Source organism: Lampris incognitus, chromosome 15 (genome assembly GCF_029633865.1).
Source record: "Lampris incognitus isolate fLamInc1 chromosome 15, fLamInc1.hap2, whole genome shotgun sequence".
Taxonomy (NCBI): Eukaryota; Metazoa; Chordata; class Actinopteri; order Lampriformes; family Lampridae; genus Lampris; species Lampris incognitus.
This window is the reverse complement of record NC_079225.1, coordinates 7,007,115-7,026,527: the sequence shown is the minus strand read 5'-3', so window position 1 is coordinate 7,026,527 and position 19,413 is coordinate 7,007,115. Positions and strand designations below refer to the sequence as shown.

Here is a 19,413-nt window from a genome sequence, read left to right as displayed (position 1 = left end):
GCTCTAGGAAGAGTCCTGGTGGATCCAAACTTCTTCCATTTACGAATGATGGAGACCACTGTGGTCTTCGGGACCTTCAAAGCTGTAGACATTTTTTTGGACCCTTCCCCAGATCTGTGCCTCGATAGAATCCTGTCTCAGAGATCCACAGACAATTCCTTTGACTTCATGGCTTGGTTTCTGCTCTGACATGCACTGTCAACAGTGGGACCTTATATAGACAGGTGTGTGCCTTTCCAAATCATGTCCGATCAATTGAATTTACTACGGGTGGACTCCAATCAAGATGTAGAAACATCTCAAGGATGATCAGTGGAAACAGGATGAACCTGAGCTCCATTTTGAGTGTCATAGCAAAGGGTGTGAATACTTATGTACATGCAATATTTCAGTTTTTATTTTTAATACATTTGCAAACATTTCTACAAAACCTTTTTCGCTTTGTCATTATGGGGTATTGTGTGTAGATTGATGAGAAAAAAAAGGGATTTAATCCATTTCGGAATAAGGCTGTAACATAACATGTGGGGAAAGTGAAGGGGTGTGAATACTTTCCGGGTGCACTGTAAATATGTACCATGATGTTTTATTTTTTCTGTCTGTCGCATATGAACACAAATGTATGACCGAAATAAATCATTCATTCATTTAACAGTGATTACAGTGATTTAACAGTGATGACACTTCACAGTTGCTGATCTGAAAGACACAGAACAATACACAGACAATATAGAACAATAAACTTTATTCAAAAATTCATAATTTACCTAACAGCTATAGGCTTACTTTATCATTTCACACGAAGATGCTGAAATAAATGGAAAGAGAAAAAAAATAAATGAAGAGGATTTATATCATCATACTTTGTTTTCGGCACCTTTTAATATACACCACCATTGGTTCCTGTATGTATAGATATATATAGCGGGTTTTTTTCCGAAATCGTCAAAGGTGTTGTAAGTGCTCAACTAATGAGGAGCGGAGTGTGTCCACGGGATGTTGCAATGAAACCTTCATGTGTGTCCACGGGATGTTGCAATGAAACCTTCATGTGTGTCCACGGGATGTTGCAATGAAACCTTCATGTGTGTCCACGGGATGTTGCAATGAAACCTTCATGTGTGTCCACGGGATGTTGCAATGAAACCTTCAATGTAGAAAAAAGAGCTCAACAATTCAGGAGCAAAGATATATTTTATAGCTCAAAGTTGTTAAATGGCAGACCAAGCTTGTTTTGTGCTCAGTGCACTCATCAGCTGCCTTTGATGAGTTTATAACTTTGTTAAAACAAACACTCAACGGGAGGGAAAGTGCTCAACAAATACAGAGCAAAATAATCCAGTGAGTCAAGCAAATTCTTTATGAGACAGTACAAGCCTGTTTCATGCTGTAAGCAATCATCAGCTGTCAACCAAGTGTTCTTTAAACACTTGGTTGGATGCAAATCAAGTGTTTCTTAAAACAAAGTTTTATATATATATATGTATATATATATATCGCAAATATAATATTGACAAGGTTTGTTTTCCTCCATATTGTCGTGGAATCAGTTGCACGCGGTGCTCATGTTAAATGGAGAAGAGCTGGATGGATCCAGCTGCCAGCTGGGTTATTCCTTCACTCCTATTGGACAGGTGACTCCAGTACCTCCCAGACCACAGTATCCATGTGGGTTTTTACTGAGGTACTGTTGATGGTAGTCCTCAGCGTAGTAGAATGGCTTGGCATTCGTGACCTCTGTGGTGATCTGCTTAAAGTCCTGTTCTGTCAGTACCTGCAAAACAGGAAGAAAAATAGAAACATTTAGCTGAAGTGGTTTTAGGTTGCAGGAGGTGTGGAGGCTATCAGAACAAGTTTTCGAACTGATTTTAGGTTGCAGGAGGTATGGAGGCTATCAGAACAAGTCTTTGAACTGATTTTAGGTTGCAGGAGGTATGGAGGCTATCAGAACAAGTTTTTGAGAGGAGGCAAGGACTTCTCCTTGACAGGCTGGAAACACATGACCACTCACAGCCATGACTCTGAATGTCTGAGGAAGTAACATACCTGTAGGAAACCCAAGCAAACACAGATAACATGCAAACTGCTGGACTGAACTGAGGAACAACAGTACTAAATACTGCACCACACACCACAATACCAAGAAATACAATATTCACATATGTAACGCCACCTCAACTGAACACACAACACTTAAAACTGGAGTAGGCAACTTTGGAGAAGTGAGAACATCTGACATAACACCCGGCCGCAAAAAAAAAAAAATCCACTCCCCCTCCTGCTCTGCTTCCTCCATCCCTCCCATAAGCCCTCCCCCCAAACCAGGTTCACACACATGCCTGAGTTCGCTGTTCAACGGACAAAGCTCATATTGACCATTTATTTCAGAGAAGCTCTTCGTTACCATAACAGGGATTTTGTGAGGCCCTTTTGTGTTTGTGCATTAAGTATTTGTAAATAACACCATGTCCAAGGCACCAGCCTAACGTCCTTAAGCCACGGACAATAAAACGTACTGCAGTTATTATTCTAGGCATGTAAAAACTATTTCTTTCAGCAAGTCTTAGCCACCCTAACACTGGTGTTGTGAAGCACTTTTGTTCTTAAAGATTACGTATTAGTAAGATGAACGTTATTTGGCCTAGCCGACTCTACAAGATCCACAGTGAAGTCCAGAACACCAACAGGAAGGCGGTGCAGGTCAGTAACTGACAGGCGGTAGGACTGCTGTTTCAGTATTTTCAGTACTGTTTTTTGCTGTTTTATTACTGTTTCAGTACGGTCTTAGTACTGTTTCAATATGGTTTTAGTACCATTTCACTACTGTTTCAGTACTGTTTTAGTACCGTTTCAGTTACCGTTTCAGTACTGTTTTAGTACCGTTTCAGTTACCGTTTCAGTACTGTTTTAGTACTGATTCAGAGGTCACCCGGCTACACACCTTGACCTCACTGTGGACATTAGTGTGAAGCAAAGCCAGCAGCCAGGAGACACCAGCAGCATCTGTGGTGATGTAGAGACGTCCAGGGCAGTTAGAGGACAGCTGGTGATGTAGAGACGTCCAGGGCAGTTAGAGAACATGTGGTGATGTAGAGACATCCAGGGCAGTTAGAGGACATGAGGCGATGTAGAGACGTCCAGGGCAGTTAGAGGACATGTGGCGATGTAGAGACATCCAGGGCAGTTAGAGGACATGTGGCGATGTAGAGACATTCAGGGCAGTTAGAGAACATGTGGTGATGTAGAGACATCCAGGGCAATTAGAGGATATGTGGTGATGTAGAGACATCCAGGGCAGTTAGAGGACATGTGGCGATGTAGAGACATCCAGGGCAGTTAGAGAACATGTGGTGATGTAGAGACATCCAGGGCAATTAGAGGATATGTGGTGATGTAGAGACATCCAGGGCAGTTAGAGGACATGTGGCGATGTAGAGACATCCAGGGCAGTTATCGAACGTGTGGTGATGTAGAGACATCCAGGGCAATTAGAGGACATGTGGTGATGTAGAGACATCCAGGGCAGTTAGAGGACATGTGGTGATGTAGAAACATCCAGGGCAGTTAGAGGACATGTGGCGATGTAGAGACATCCAGGGCAGTTAGAGGACATGTGGCAATGTAGAGACCTCCAGGTCAGTTAGAGGACATATGGTGATGTAGAGATTTCAAGGGCAGTTAGAGGACATGTGGTGATGTAGAGACATCCAGGGCAATTAGAGGACATGTGGTGATGTAGAGACATCCTGGGCAGTTAGAGGACATGTGATGAAGTAGAAACGTCCAGGGCAGTTAGAGGACATGTGGTGATGTAGAGACATCCAGGGCAGTTAGAGGACATGTGGTGAAGTAGAGACATCCAGGGCAATTAGAGGACATGTGGTGATGTAGAGACATCCAGGGCAGTTAGAGAACATGTGGTGATGTAGAGACATCTAGGGCAGTTAGAGGACATGTGGTGATGTAGAGACATCCAGGTCAGTTAGAGGACATGTGGTGATGTAGAGACATCCAGAGCAGTCAGAGGACATGCGGCGACGTAGAGACGTCCAGGGCAGTCAGAGGACATGCGGTGACGTAGAGACGTCCAGGGCAGTCAGAGGACATGCGGTGACGTAGAGACGTCCAGGGCAGTCAGAGGACATGCGGTGACGTAGAGACGTCCAGGGCAGTTAAAGCATCTTGGCACAGGTGGGAAGTTTCGGAAGCGTTTGGGGAAATGTTATGTTCAGCTTAAAGACAGTGGATAACATTTACATAAAGTGGACATTTTAATCAACAGTGTCTTCACAGTGGCCTGAATGCATGTACTGTGTAGATACTGTGTGGTGAACTGCAGGTACGGTGTAGATACTGTGTAGTGAACTGCAGGTACTGTGTAGATACTGTGTGGTGAACTGCAGGTACGGTGTAGATACTGTGTAGTGAACTGCAGGTACGGTGTAGATACTGTGTAGTGAACTGCAGGTACGGTGTAGATACTGTGTAGTGAACTGCAGGTACGGTGTAGATACTGTGTGGTGAACTGCAGGTACGGTGTAGATACTGTGTGGTGAACTGCAGGTACGGTGTAGATACTGTGTGGTGAACTGCAGGTACGGTGTAGATACTGTGTGGTGAACTGCAGGTACGGTGTAGATACTGTGTGGTGAACTGCAGGTACGGTGTAGATACTGTGTAGTGAACTGCAGGTACGGTGTAGATACTGTGTGGTGAACTGCAGGTACGGTGTAGATACTGTGTGGTGAACTGCAGGTACGGTGTAGATACTGTGTGGTGAACTGCAGGTACGGTGTAGATACTGTGTAGTGAACTGCAGGTACGGTGTAGATACTGTGTAGTGAACTGCAGGTACGGTGTAGATACTGTGTAGTGAACTGCAGGTACGGTGTAGATACCGTGTAGTGAACTGCAGGTACGGTGTAGATACCGTGTGGTGAACTGCAGGTACGGTGTAGATACCGTGTAGTGAACTGCAGGTACGGTGTAGATACCGTGTAGTGAACTGCAGGTACGGTGTAGATACCGTGTAGTGAACTGCAGGTACGGTGTAGATACCGTGTAGTGAACTGCAGGTACGGTGTAGATACCGTGTGGTGAACTGCAGGTACGGTGTAGATACCGTGTGGTGAACTGCAGGTACGGTGTAGATACCGTGTGGTGAACTGCAGGTACGGTGTAGATACCGTGTGGTGAACTGCAGGTACGGTGTAGATACTGTGTGGTGAACTGCAGGTACGGTGTAGATACTGTGTGGTGAACTGCAGGTACGGTGTAGATACTGTGTGGTGAACTGCAGGTACGGTGTAGATACTGTGTAGTGAACTGCAGGTACGGTGTAGATACTGTGTGGTGAACTGCAGGTACGGTGTAGATACTGTGTGGTGAACTGCAGGTACGGTGTAGATACTGTGTGGTGAACTGCAGGTACGGTGTAGATACTGTGTAGTGAACTGCAGGTACGGTGTAGATACTGTGTAGTGAACTGCAGGTACGGTGTAGATACCGTGTGGTGAACTGCAGGTACGGTGTAGATACCGTGTAGTGAACTGCAGGTACTGTGTAGATACCGTGTAGTGAACTGCAGGTACGGTGTAGATACCGTGTAGTGAACTGCAGGTACGGTGTAGATACCGTGTAGTGAACTGCAGGTACGGTGTAGATACCGTGTAGTGAACTGCAGGTACGGTGTAGATACCGTGTAGTGAACTGCAGGTACGGTGTAGATACCATGTAGTGAACTGCAGGTACGGTGTAGATACCGTGTAGTGAACTGCAGGTACGGTGTAGATACCGTGTAGTGAACTGCAGGTACGGTGTAGATACCGTGTAGTGAACTGCAGGTACGGTGTAGATACCGTGTAGTGAACTGCAGGTACGGTGTAGATACCGTGTAGTGAACTGCAGGTACGGTGTAGATACCGTGTAGTGAACTGCAGGTACGGTGTAGATACCGTGTAGTGAACTGCAGGTACGGTGTAGATACCGTGTAGTGAACTGCAGGTACGGTGTAGATACCGTGTAGTGAACTGCAGGTACGGTGTAGATACTGTGTGGTGAACTTTTTTGTGAACCTTGTGCATGTTAAAATGAAGTCAACATAGTTTGAAACAATAAACAGAATCAGCAGCTTTCTCACATACAGTGCTGCTTGAAAGTATGTGAACCCCTTGAGCAGTTTAGATGTTTCTGTTGTTTTACCATTATTTTCTTATTCTATCATCACCAGTTTTTATGTATGAAATGTCAGATATATGTTTATCAGTTGCAGGTACTTGTTTAGTGGGACTTGTTTAAGTAGCCCAAAAACTACATGAAACATGGAATTAGTGTATGTGCAAAAGTAAGTGAGCCCCCAGCTGCATTGGTTAAGTCAAGCAGGTAACAGACTGTGGTGAAACACATTTGGGTGCTTAATTAATCATTTAAGCAGACCAATGAAATGAGACATCCTTGGGAAAGGGTTTGGCCTGCACTAATTAAAAGAGAGAGGAAACCAACCAAACCACTGTGGTCCCATACAAATCAACAATGCCGAGAGCAAAGGAGATATCCGGGGACATGAAGAAGAGGGTAGTGATAGTCCATCAGTCTGGGGAGGGATATAAGACCATCTCCAAAAGATTCCAGCTCCATCCATCCACTGTAAGACAAATAATTTACAAATGGAGGGCCTTCAACATGACAGCAACTCTGCCTAGAAGTGGACGCCCATCAAAACTATCACCCAGAAGCATCAGAAAAATAATAAATCAGGTAAAGGCCAACCCACACATCTCCTCTAGAGAGTTGCAGACCTCTCTGGTAGCATCTGGGACAAATGTGCATGTGTCTACAATCAGACGGAAACTGAATAGCCATGACATTCATGGGAGGGTTGCTAGAAGGAAGCCTCTGCTCTCAAAAAAGAACAAAGCTGCCCATTTCAACTTTGCCAGAGAGCACTTGGACAAACCAGAGGCCTTCTGGAAGTCCATTCTCTGGACAGACGAGTCCAAAATAAAATTATTTGGTCACAATCAAAACCGACATGTTTGGAGAAAAGCCAACACTGCATATGAAGAAAAGAACCTCCTCCCAACAGTGAAGCATGGTGGTGGAAATGTGAAGGTCTGGGGCTGCTTTTCTGCTTCTGGACCTGGACGACTCCATATTATCCAATGAACCATGAATTCTCCGGCATATCAACAAATTCTTGACCAGAATCTCCTGCCATCAGTCAGGGAGTTGAAGCTGGGACGAAAATGGATTATGCAATAAGACAATGACCCAAAGCATTCCAGCAAAACTACAAAGGAATGGCTTCAGAGAAAGAGGATTCGTACTCTGGATAGGCCCAGTCAAAGTCCGGATCTTAATCCAATTGAAATGTTGTGGCGAGACCTGAAAAAGTTGGTACATACCAGATGTCCCTCCAACCTCTCTCAACTGGCTGAGTTCTGCAAGGAGGAGCAGGCAAAAAGCCCCATAAGCAGATGCGAGAGACTGGTTAGTGGTTACAGAAGACGTTTGGTTGAAGTAATGGCTGCAAAAGGAGGAGCCACAAGCTACTAATACAAGGGTTCACATACTTTTGCACATGTTAATTTTTCAGTTTTTGTGAAATAAACTACCTTTGTTGAATTACATAATGAAAATATATCTCTTTTTGTGTGTGTGTCCATTATTTGGAAGGTGTGCTTTACAAATTGGGATTTGGATGTATGTGTAATAAGCTTATTTTAATGTTTTTTACAAAAACAGTGACCATGTCTGGAGAGTTCACAAACTTTCAAGCAGCACTGTATATTAATTCTACTGCTTATCTGTTCTGTAGCCTCTTAACAGCAAGCTAGCATGCCTGGAGTATATGTGCGTGTGTGTGTGTGTGTGTGTGTGGGGGGGGGGGGGGGCCTGTGTGATGGCCTGGCGGCCTGTCCAGGGTGTCTCCCTGCCTGCTGCGCAGTGACTGCTTGGATAGGCTCTAGCATCCCTGCGACCCTGAGAGCAGGATAAGCGGGTGGATAAGATCATGGATGATGGAGGGAGGGATGGATGGATCTTTAAAGAGACTCTTTGGAACATAAACAGCCAATAAATTGGACAAAATGTCAAATGTGTTGTTGTACCTAGCGTTACTAAAGTCTCACTAGTAACTGAACTTCTCAGAGGGGTATGCATATTGCAGTGCGGTCCCATGTCTAATATTTAAAAGGACAAAGGTTAATATTTTGCAGTACTTTGGTGCCATCATTGTGGCTCATAACATAAGCGATATACTGAGAAGTTTTGTTTGAGGAAATAAATTAATATAAATGCAATGCAAATATTATCCCTATTAAACACCCTTTTTCGCCGACCCACACCCTCTCCAACCTTGACTTTAGTCACTGCTCCCTGCAGTTACTGCCTCCCATGACTTATCTGTCCATCCCTACACTGTGAACTGCATCCTCTGTCAAGATGCAATTATAACCTTCACATTCTCTCCTGTACTCCCTGCTTCCTGCTCCAACATGTTATTCCCAAGGCCCCCTGCTCCAACATGTTACTCCCAAGGCCCCCTGCTCCAACATGTTACTCCCAAGGTTTCCTGCTCCAACATGTTGCTCGCAAGGCCCCCTGCTCCAACATGTTACTGCCAAGGTTTCCTGCTCCATGTTGCTCACAAGGCCCCCTGCTCCAACATGTTACTCCCAAGGTTTCCTGCTCAAACATGTTGCTCACAAGGCCTCCTGCTCAGACATGTTCCTCACAAGGTTTCATGCTCCAACATGTTGCTCACAAGGCCTCCTGCTCCAACATGTTGATCACAAGGTCCCCTGCTCCAACATGTTACTCCCAAGGTTTCCTGCTCCAACATGTTGCTCACAAGGCTTCCTGCTCCAACATGTTCCTCACAAGGTTTCATGCTCCAACATGTTGCTCACAAGGCCTCCTGCTCCAACATGTTGATCACAAGGCTTCCTGCTCCAACATGTTACTCCCAAGGTTTCCTGCTCCAACACGTTGCTCACAAGGCCCCCTGCTCCAACATGTTACTCCCAAGGTTTCCTGCTCCAACATGTTACTCCCAAGGTTCCCTGCTCCAACATGTTACTCCCAAGGTTTCCTGCTCCTACATGTTGCTCACGAGGTTTCCTGCTCCAACATGTTGATCACAAGGCCCCCTGCTCCAACATGTTACTCCCAAGGTTTCCTGCTCCAACATGTTGCTCACAAGGCTTCCTGCTCCAACATGTTCCTCACAAGGTTTCATACTCCAACATGTTGCTCACAAGGCCTCCTGCTCCAACATGTTGATCACAAGGCTTCCTGCTCCAACATGTTACTCCCAAGGTTTCCTGCTCCAACACGTTGCTCACAAGGCCCCCTGCTCCAACATGTTACTCCCAAGGTTTCCTGCTCCAACATGTTACTCCCAAGGTTCCCTGCTCCAACATGTTACTCGCAAGGTTTCCTGCTCCAACATGTTCCTCCCAAGGTTTCCTGCTCCTACATGTTGCTCACGAGGCTTCCTGCTCCAACATGTTACTCCCAAGGTTTCCTACTCCAACATGTTGCTCACAAGGCTTCCTGCTCCAACATGTTACTCCCAAGGTTTCCTGCTCCAACATGTTACTCGCAAGGTTCCCTGCTCCAACATGTTACTCGCAAGGTTTCCTGCTCCAACATGTTCCTCCCAAGGTTTCCTGCTCCAACATGTTGCTCACAAGGCCCCCTGCTCCAACATGTTACTCCCAAGGTTTCCTGCTCCCACATGTTGCTCACAAGGCCCCCTGCTCCAACATGTTACTCCCAAGGTTTCCTGCTCCAACATGTTGCTCACAAGGCTTCCTGCTCCAACATGTTCCTCACAAGGTTTCATACTCCAACATGTTGCTCACAAGGCCTCCTGCTCCAACATGTTGATCACAAGGCTTCCTGCTCCAACATGTTACTCCCAAGGTTTCCTGCTCCAACACGTTGCTCACAAGGCCCCCTGCTCCAACATGTTACTCCCAAGGTTTCCTGCTCCAACATGTTACTCCCAAGGTTCCCTGCTCCAACATGTTACTCGCAAGGTTTCCTGCTCCAACATGTTCCTCCCAAGGTTTCCTGCTCCTACATGTTGCTCACGAGGCTTCCTGCTCCAACATGTTACTCCCAAGGTTTCCTACTCCAACATGTTGCTCACAAGGCTTCCTGCTCCAACATGTTACTCCCAAGGTTTCCTGCTCCAACATGTTACTCGCAAGGTTCCCTGCTCCAACATGTTACTCGCAAGGTTTCCTGCTCCAACATGTTCCTCCCAAGGTTTCCTGCTCCAACATGTTGCTCACAAGGCCCCCTGCTCCAACATGTTACTCCCAAGGTTTCCTGCTCCCACATGTTGCTCACAAGGCCCCCTGCTCCAACATGTTACTCCCAAGGTTTCCTGCTCCAACATGTTGCTCACAAGGCTTCCTGCTCCAACATGTTCCTCGCCAGGTTTATTTTCCATTTGCAGAGAGACTGAGAGGTCACCAGGTGTGTGTGTGTGTGTGTGTGTGTGTGTGTGTGTGTGTGTGTTGCAGGACTGCACACTTAGGGGTGTCCACGTAGTAGAGCAGTCTATTCTGTTGACTACCCTCACAGGGATTGCTAGTTCAAATCCCTGTGTTACCTCCAGCTTGGTCAGGCATCCATATAGACACAATTGGCCGTGTCTGCAGGTGGGAAGCCAGATGTGGGTATGTGTCCTGGTCGCTGCACTAGCGCCTCCTCTGGTCGGTTGGGGCAACTGTTTGGGGGAGGGGGAACTCGGGGGAATAGCGTGATCCTCCCACATGCTACATCGCACTGGTGAAACTCCTCACTGTCAGGTGAAAAGAAGCGGCTGGTGACTCCACATGTATCAGAGGAGGCATGTGGTAGTCTGCAGCCCTCCCCGGATTGGCAGAGGGGGAGGAGCAGCGATCAGGATGGCTCAGAAGAATAGGGTAATTGGCCAAGTACAACTGGGGAGGAAAAGGGGACAAAAATAAAAAAAAGGAGTGCAGGCTTATAGGCATACAGGTATGAACTGTGCTCTGGTTGACCCCTGACATGGATCCATTTGGGTAGGCCTGTAAACTGTATTTTTGAAACACAATAGAACACAATAGGACTAGAAAGCCTGGAGAACTTGTGTTGTCATGAAAGGGACCAGTAATACTTGCTGCAGTGTGGTAACAGGGTTGAAGTGACTGCTGGAGGACCTTCATACCATTACCTGTGCTCACCCTTCATCCCCTTGTTTCCTGTTACCATGACAACAAGCTCTGCTGCCGTGTTTGGAGTGCAGAGTAAATGTGTCAGCAGGAAAGATGGAAGGACAGAGGGAGGGAGCAGGATAGAGGGGTGGTGCTAAAAAGAGATCTACACTACAGATAGAGGAGAAACTGGCTGGGGAGAAAGGTCAGAAAAGGAGTTTTCTTCATTTTGTTCATACTGTGTGCTCATCTATATCTAGAGAGAAGATTTGTTTGGGCAGATGGATGGATTGATGAGGAATGGTACATGTGGGGGTAGAAATGGCAGGGACAAGGTAAAAGGAGAGAGATAGTGAAGGGTGGGTAGGTAGGAGGAGAAAGGCACATGAAGAGTTTTCTTTTACCTTCTGATACTCTTCCATAGAGGCCAGCGCTTGTTCCAGCTGCTGGCTGGAGTAGGTGTAGATGGCTGAACGATAGGTTGTCCCAATATCATTTCCTTGACGCATCCCTGGGAACACGGACGGACACACACACACACACACACACACAAGATAAATCAACGTTTGATCATCTAGCCCAACACACACTGACTCTTGACTCGCTGTCCTTCTGTTCTTGTTTTGGGGTCGCAGAGCTTCTGTCACTCAGAAACTTTTAACTCTCCCTCAGTCACTCTCACACCAGGGTTACTACCCTGGACTGAAAAGCCGGCAAGAGAAGTGGTAAAAAAGTTGTTGATCAATTCTTGATCTTGTGACTTTTAAACCAAGGGTGACACGGTGGCGCATTGGTTAGCACTGTTGTCTCACAGCAACAAGATCCTGGGTTCGAACCCTGGGGTGGCCAACATTGGGGGTCATCCCAGGTCATCCTCTGTGTGGAGTCTGCATGTTCTCTCCGTGTCTGCAGTGGGTTTCCTCCGGGTGCTCTGGTTTCCCCCACCATCAAAAAGACATGCATGGTAGGGTTAATACTCCTGTCTGTGCCCTGACCGAGGCATAGCAAGACCAACTGGAGTTGGTCCCCAGGTGCTGCACGGCAGCTGCCCACTGCTCCTAGCTACACAGCTAGGATGGGTTAAATGCAGAGCAGAATGTCCCTACGGGGCTCAATAAAGTATCTCAAAATCAAAATCAAAAAATATTCTCAGGTCTTCTTGTATTTACTGAATGTTTGAGATCTCCCCACAGGTTGTTTCCTGGGAAGTATGAAGGCAAATCCAAACCTTAACGCCACTGTTCCTGAAAGTAATCCAAACCTTAACGCCACTGTTCCTGAAAGAAATACAAACCTTAACGCTACTGTTACTGAATGTAATCCAAACCTTAACGCCACTGTTACTGAATGTAATCCAAACTTTAACGCCACTGTTACTGAATGTAATCCAAACTTAATGCCACTGTTACTGAATGTAATCCAAACCTTAACGCCACTGTTCCTGAAAGTAATCCAAACCTTAACGCCACTGTCACTGAAAGTAATCCAAACCTTAACACCACTGTTACTGAATGTAATCCAAACCTTAACGCCACTGTTACTGAAAGTAATCTAAACCTTAACGCCAATGTGCCTGAAAGTAATCCAAACCTTAATGCCACTGTCTCTGACAGTAATCCAAACCTTAATGCCACTGTTACTGAATGTAATCCAAACCTTAATGCCACTGTTACTGAATGTAATCCAAACCTTAACGCCACTGTTACTGAATGTAATCAAAACCTTAACGCCACTGTTACTGAATGTAATCCAAACCTTAACGCCACTGTTACTGAATGTAATCCAAACCTTAACGCCACTGTTCCTGAAAGTAATCCAAACCTTAACGCCACTGTCACTGAACGTAATCCAAACCTTAACACCACTGTTACTGAATGTAATCCAAACCTTAACGCCACTGTTACTGAAAGTAATCCAAACCTTAATGCCACTGTTCCTGAAAGTAATCCAAACCTTAACGCCACTGTCACTGACAGTAATCCAAACCTTAATGCCACTGTTACTGAATGTAATCCAAACCTTAATGCCACTGTTACTGAAAGTAATCCAAACCTTAATGCCACTGTTCCTGAAAGTAATCCAAGCCTTAACGCCGCTGTTCCTGAAAGTAATCCAAACCTTAACGCCATTGTTCCTGAAAGTAATCCAAACCTTAATCCCACTGTTCCTGAAAGAAATCCAAACCTTAACTCCACTGTTCCTGAAAGTAATCCAAACCTTAATCCAACTGTTCCTGAAAGTAATTCGTAGTTCATTCTGAGATATGTTTTAGCTCATTGTTTCACTACATATTTTTCAGCTTCAGTGTCATTCCTAACTTGGTTTAAATCTTGGGGTCAGCTGTCCAAAGTAGTGGGGAGTGCAGAAGAGAGGTGAAGAAGAGAGTTCAGGCAGGGTGGAGTGGGTGGAGAAGAGTGTCGGGAGTGATTTGTGACAGAAGGGTATCAGCAAGAGTTAAAGGGAAGGTTTACAAGATGGTAGTGAGACCAGCTATGTTGTATGGTTTGGAGACAGCGGCACTGATGAAAAGACAGGAGGAGGAGCTGGAGGTGGCAGAGTTGAAGATGATAAGATTTTCACTGGGTGTGATGAAGAAGGACAGCATTAGGAACGAGTATATCAGAGGGACAGCTCAGGTTGGACGGTTTGGAGACAAAGCAAGAGAGGCAAGTTTGAGATGGTTTGGACATGTGTGGAGGAGAGATGCTGGGTATATTGGGAGAAGGATGCTGAATATGGAGCTGCCAGGGAAGAGGAGAAGAGGAAGGCCAAAGAGGAGGTTTATGGAAACGATGATCCATTGTGGCGCCCCCTAACGGGAGCAGCTGAAAGTAGTAGTAGTAGTAGTAGTAGTAGTAGTAGTGTCATTCCTAACATTACCTGCAAGATTTGTCAACACTGACTTTAAGCCATTCCTACTTTCACAGACACAATATTTCAGTGCTGCTGGCTGGTGCAGAACTGCATATCATACTAGATCCAACACCAGGCTGAACAACTGATGGTTTTCTGGCTGGACCACAAAAGTGGGGCCAGCCCCACACAGGCGGTTGTCCGTGACTGAGTGTTGGAGTTTCACTATTGGCCATTGCTCTTTCAAAATGAATAGGCATGAACAGACTAGTGGCAATGAAGGATGGCTGTTGTGTCGCCTCACATCGCCTGCCGTCTGGGCCAAAAAGCAACACTTGAACACACCGCAAAGACTACCGCCAATGGCCCCGATTTGCAGCCTTAGCACTAATTTGCTAAGTTGAACAGCCAATCAGACTGGTGTCTGTCACTGACGGGCTCCACCATTTCAACATGCTGAATCTGCTGAAAAGCTGCCGACAGGGGTCCGACTAGTGCCGACGGTGCGGAACACACTGCAAAAACTAGGGTCACAGACGCTCACCGACGGCTGATGGCCTGGTGGGTCAGGGCCTGTGCATGCAGGCAATGTCAAAACAGCTACTTTTTTTTGGGGGGGGGGGATTTCCCCCCCCCTTTTCTCCCCAATTGTATCTGGCCAATTACCCCACTCTTTTGAGCCACCCCGGTCTCTGCTCCACCCCCTCTGCTGATCCGGGGAGGGCTGCAGACTACCACACGCCTCCGCCCATACATGTGGAGTCACCAGCTGCTTCTTTTCACCTGACAGTGAGGAGTTTCACCAGGGGGACGTAGCATGAGGGAGGATCACGCTATTCCCCCAGTTCCTCCTAACCCCCAAACAGGCGCCCCGACCGACCAGAGGAGGCGCTAGTGCAGCGACCAGGACACATACCCACATCCGGCTTCCCACCTGCAGACATGGCCAATTGTGTCAGTCAGGACACCCGACCAAGCCGGAGGTAACACGGGGATTTGAACTGGCAATCCTCGTGTTGGTAGGCAACGGAATAGACCGGTACACCACCTAGATGCCCTTGTCTTAATTTTTTTAAATGCTTCATGTGCTTTTTTTCCCAAATGTATCTTATGTGTTTGTAGCCCAAAATGTCAGTTTGTGTTTTGTTTGTTGACAGGTTCTTGTTCCAAAATGTTCTGTCGTGTCAAACATGGTCACCCAGTCAGTCATGCTAATGTGGCTGCTCAGTCAGTCAGTCAGACAGTCAGTGAGTGAGTCAGACAGACAGACAGTCAGTCAGTCAGTCAGTCAGACAGACAGACAGACAGTCAGTCAGTGAGTCAGTCAGATAATCAGTCAGTCAGTCAGTCAGTCAGACAGACAGTCAGTCAGTCAGACAGACAGTCAGTCAGTCAGTCTGACAGACAGACATTCAGTCAGACAGACAGACAGATGGTAAGTCAGTCAGACAGACAGGGACATTTGCATTTACAGGGCTGGCCCACTGGCTGGTCCAGCCAAACAAGTGCCAACATTTGTGTTGGCTGTTTCATGAGCTACCTAGTGTGACGGGAGGGGATGTCGTCCGTTTAACGAGTTGGAGAACTGCAACAGGACAGTAAAACCCTCTGGCCCAACTACAATAACTTTTAATTTTATATCATGGTGTGCAGAAATGCTTGTTCTGTTAAGTTTGAGGAACTCAGGTAGTTGTGTTCATTTCTTTTCACCAGGGGTGCCCTCACCATCGCACACACGTGTTTCAATAAGCCACTGTCTGGAATACACCTGTAGCTGAATGTAATGCGTATGCATTTCTGTGTGTGTGTGTGTGTGTGTGTTGGTACCTTGAGTGGGGTTATGGCTTTCCCAGAAAACTTTAAGCAGTTTGGCAAAGCTGATGTGTTCTGGATAAAAGACCACTCTCACCACCTCGGTGTGACCTGTTCTACCTGTACACAAGGTGAGCAGAAAGAAAGAAACACACTGTATTAGATGCTATACAACGACAAAATAGAGACCTATGTATGTGGGTCTAACAAAGGAAACATTCAAAAAGAGGTTTAATGCTCACATGTGTAGCTTTACAAACAACCGTTTAAAGAATGTCACATGTTTAAGTCCTTGTATTTGGTCATTGGTGGACAGAAACATTAATAATTCAACCACCTGGAAAATCCTCTCAAAGAACAAAGCATATCCAACTAGTTGTAAAATGTGTAATCTGTGTCTAATTGAGCAATATTTCATCATCTGCAAACCACAAATGTCCACACTGAATAACAGCAATGAACTGGCCAGCAGGTGCACACATAGATATAAGCGCCTATTTTGTAATTATAAATAAATCATGACAATAGATAAATACCCCCCCCCCCCGTTGGACCATTAGTGATCACGTGTTTTTTAATGTTTGTATGTTGCACCTCTCCCTTCCCCATTGGACGTTGTGCACATGACGTGCATGACGAGGCAGTAAATGGTATGTTCTTTCTCGAGGCGCTTTGTTGACAACTGATGATGCTTATAGCATGAAACAGGCTTGTACTGTCTCATACAGAATTTACTTGACTCACTGGATTATATGTATATAAAACCCAGCCACTGAGGATGCACAAGCCAGTGCATTCTTAGTGCCGGTCCCAAGTCCGGATAAATGGGGAGGGTTGAATCAGGAAGGGCATCTGGCGTAAATTCTTTGCCAAATCAAATATCCATCCATCCATCCATTACCCAAACCGCTTATCTTACTGTCAGGGTCGCGGGGAAGCTGAAGGCCTATCCCAGCAGTCATTGGGCGGCAGGCAGGGAGACACCCTGGACAGGCCACCAGGCCATGACAGGGCCAAATCAAATATGTGGATCATAAATCAGCTTTCCATACCGGATCGGTCGAAGCCCGGACTACCAACAACCGCCACTGGTACTGTTGGCCAGCAGGGGGCTGGCGGAAACAATACTACTGTTGGGCGAAGGAGAAGGAGAGAGGGAAGGCATGTCCAAAGGCAGTGGGAAAGGAGGAAGGGTAGGAGTGTGGAGATGAGAGTAGGAATTTTGAATGTTAGCACAATGACTGGTAAAGGGAGAGAGCTGGCTGATATGATGGAAAGAAGAAAGGTAGGCATACTGTGTGTGCAAGACACCAGGTGGAAGGGGAGTAAGGCCAGAAACATCGGAGGTGGGTTCAAACTCTTCTACCATGGTGTGAATGGGAGGAGAAATGGGGTAGGGGTCATTCTGAAGGAAGAGTATGTCAAGAGCGTGCTGGAGGTGAAGAGAGTGTCAGACAGAGTGATGAGTATGCAGCTGGAAATCAAAGGTGTATTGCTGAATGTTATCAGCCCATATGCCCCACAAGTTGGGTGTGAGATGGAAGAGAAAGAAGAATTCTGGAGTGAGTTGGACGACGTGGTGGAGAGGGTACCCAAGGAGGAGAGAGTTGTGATTGGAGCGGACTTCAATGGGCATGTTGGTGAAGGGAACAGAGGTGATGAGGAGGTGATGGGAAGGTATGGAGTCAAGGAGAGAAATGTGGAAGGATTGATGGTGGTCGATTTTGTGAAAAGGATGGAAATGGCTGTGGTGAATACATATTTCAAGAAGAGAGAGGAACACAGGGTGACGTACAAGAGGGGAGGAAAGTGCACACAGGTGGACTATATCTTATGTAGAAGGCGCGATCTGAAAGGGACTGACGACTGCAAGGTGGTGACAGGGGAGAATGTAGCTTGGCAGCATCGGATGGTCTGTAGGATGACTTTGGAGACCAAGAAGAGGAAGTGAGTGAAGACACAGCCGAAGATCAAATCGTGGAAGTTGAAGAAGGAAGACTGTTGTGTGGAGTTCAGGCAGGAGTTAAGACAGGAACTGGGTGGTAGTGAAGAGTTGCCAGGTGGCTGGGCAACCACTGCAGAAATAGTGAGGGAGACAGCTAGGAAGGTACTTGGTGTGTCATCAGGACAGAGGAAGGAAGACAAGGAGACTTGGTGGTGGAATGAGGAAGTACAGCAAAGTATACAGAGGAAGAGGTTGGCAAAAAAGAAGTGAGATAGTCAGAGAGATGAAGAAAGTAGACAGAAGTACAAGGAGATGCAGTGTAAAGCAAAGAGAGGTGGCAAAGGAAAAGGAAAAGGCGTATGGTGAGTTGTATAAGAGGTTAGACACTAAGGAAGGAGAAAAGGACTTGTACCGATTGGCTAGACAGAGGGACTGAACTGGGAAGGAAGTGCAGCAGGTTAGGGCGATCAAGGATAGAGATGGAAATGTGCTGACAAGCGAGGAGAGTGTGCTAAGAAGGTGGAAGGAGTACTTTGAGGGGCTGATGAATGAAGAGAGCAGGTTTGATGATGTGGGGATATTGAATCAGGAAGTTCAGTGGATTAGCAAGGAGGAAGTGAGGGCAGCTATGAAGAGGATGAAGAGTGGAAAGGCAGTTGGTCCTGATGACATACCTGTGGAGGCATGGAGATGTTTAGGAGAGATGGCAGTGGAGTTTTTAACTAGATTGTTTAACACAATCTTGGAAAGTGAGAGGATGCCTGAGGAGTGGAGAAGAAGCATACTGGTACCGATTTTCAGGAACAAGGGTGATGTGCAGAACTGTAACAACTACAGAGGTATAAAGTTGATCAGCCACAGCATGAAGATTTGGGAAAGAGTAATAGAAGCTAGGTTAAGAGGAGAGGTGATGATCAGCGAGCAGCAGTATGGTTTCATGCCATGAAAGAGCACCACAGATGTGATGTTTGCTTTGAGAATGTTGATGGAGAAGTATAGAGAAGGCCAAGAGGAGTTACATGGTGTCTTTGTGTATTTAGAGAAAGCATATGACAGGATGCCGAGAGGAGGTGTGGTATTATAAGAGGAAGTCGGGAGTTGCAGAGAAGTATGTAGGAGTGGTGCAGGATATGTAGTATGAGGGAAGTGTGACAGTGGTGAGGTGTGTGGCTGGAATGACCGATGGGTTCAAGGTGGAGGTAGGATTACATCAATTATCGGCTCTGAGCCCTTTCTTGTTTGCAATGATGATGGACAGGTTGACGGACAAGATCAGGCAGGAGTCTTCGTGGGCGATGAGGTTTGCTGATGACATTGCGGATTACTGTAGTCATCAGCAATGGGAACAGTCGAAAGTAGTAGTAGTAGTAGTAGTAGTAGTAGATTGTCCCATTAACAACTAGCAGTGTAGGTCTGAAGACAGATTTACTGTTCACCAAAAGCTGCTGCAACCACCGGGAGGCACACACCAACACACATACACCAACACATACACACACACACAAACACACAGTGGTCAGGCATCAGTGATGGAACTATAACAGGACCTAAGGGAATCCATTCACTACATTAAGTACTTCTGTGTTCATGTGTGTGTGTGTGGGGGGGGGT

At 46.3% G+C, this 19,413-nt stretch overlaps 1 protein-coding gene across 1 annotated transcript in view; it reads right to left on the bottom strand.

Moving 5' to 3' along the window:
- Positions 1 to 1,175: 1,175 nt before the first annotated feature.
- Positions 1,176 to 19,413, bottom strand: part of msraa (methionine sulfoxide reductase Aa) — a 40,821-nt gene continuing 22,583 nt past the window's right edge. Inside the window, exons 4-6 of the mRNA XM_056294504.1 lie at positions 15,873 to 15,977; positions 11,597 to 11,703; positions 1,176 to 1,774 (exon numbers count right to left, since the gene is read on the bottom strand). Of these exons, the coding sequence (XP_056150479.1) occupies positions 1,610 to 1,774; positions 11,597 to 11,703; positions 15,873 to 15,977 (377 nt within the window). The 3' untranslated portion in view covers positions 1,176 to 1,609. The remainder of the gene's footprint in view (positions 1,775 to 11,596; positions 11,704 to 15,872; positions 15,978 to 19,413) is intronic.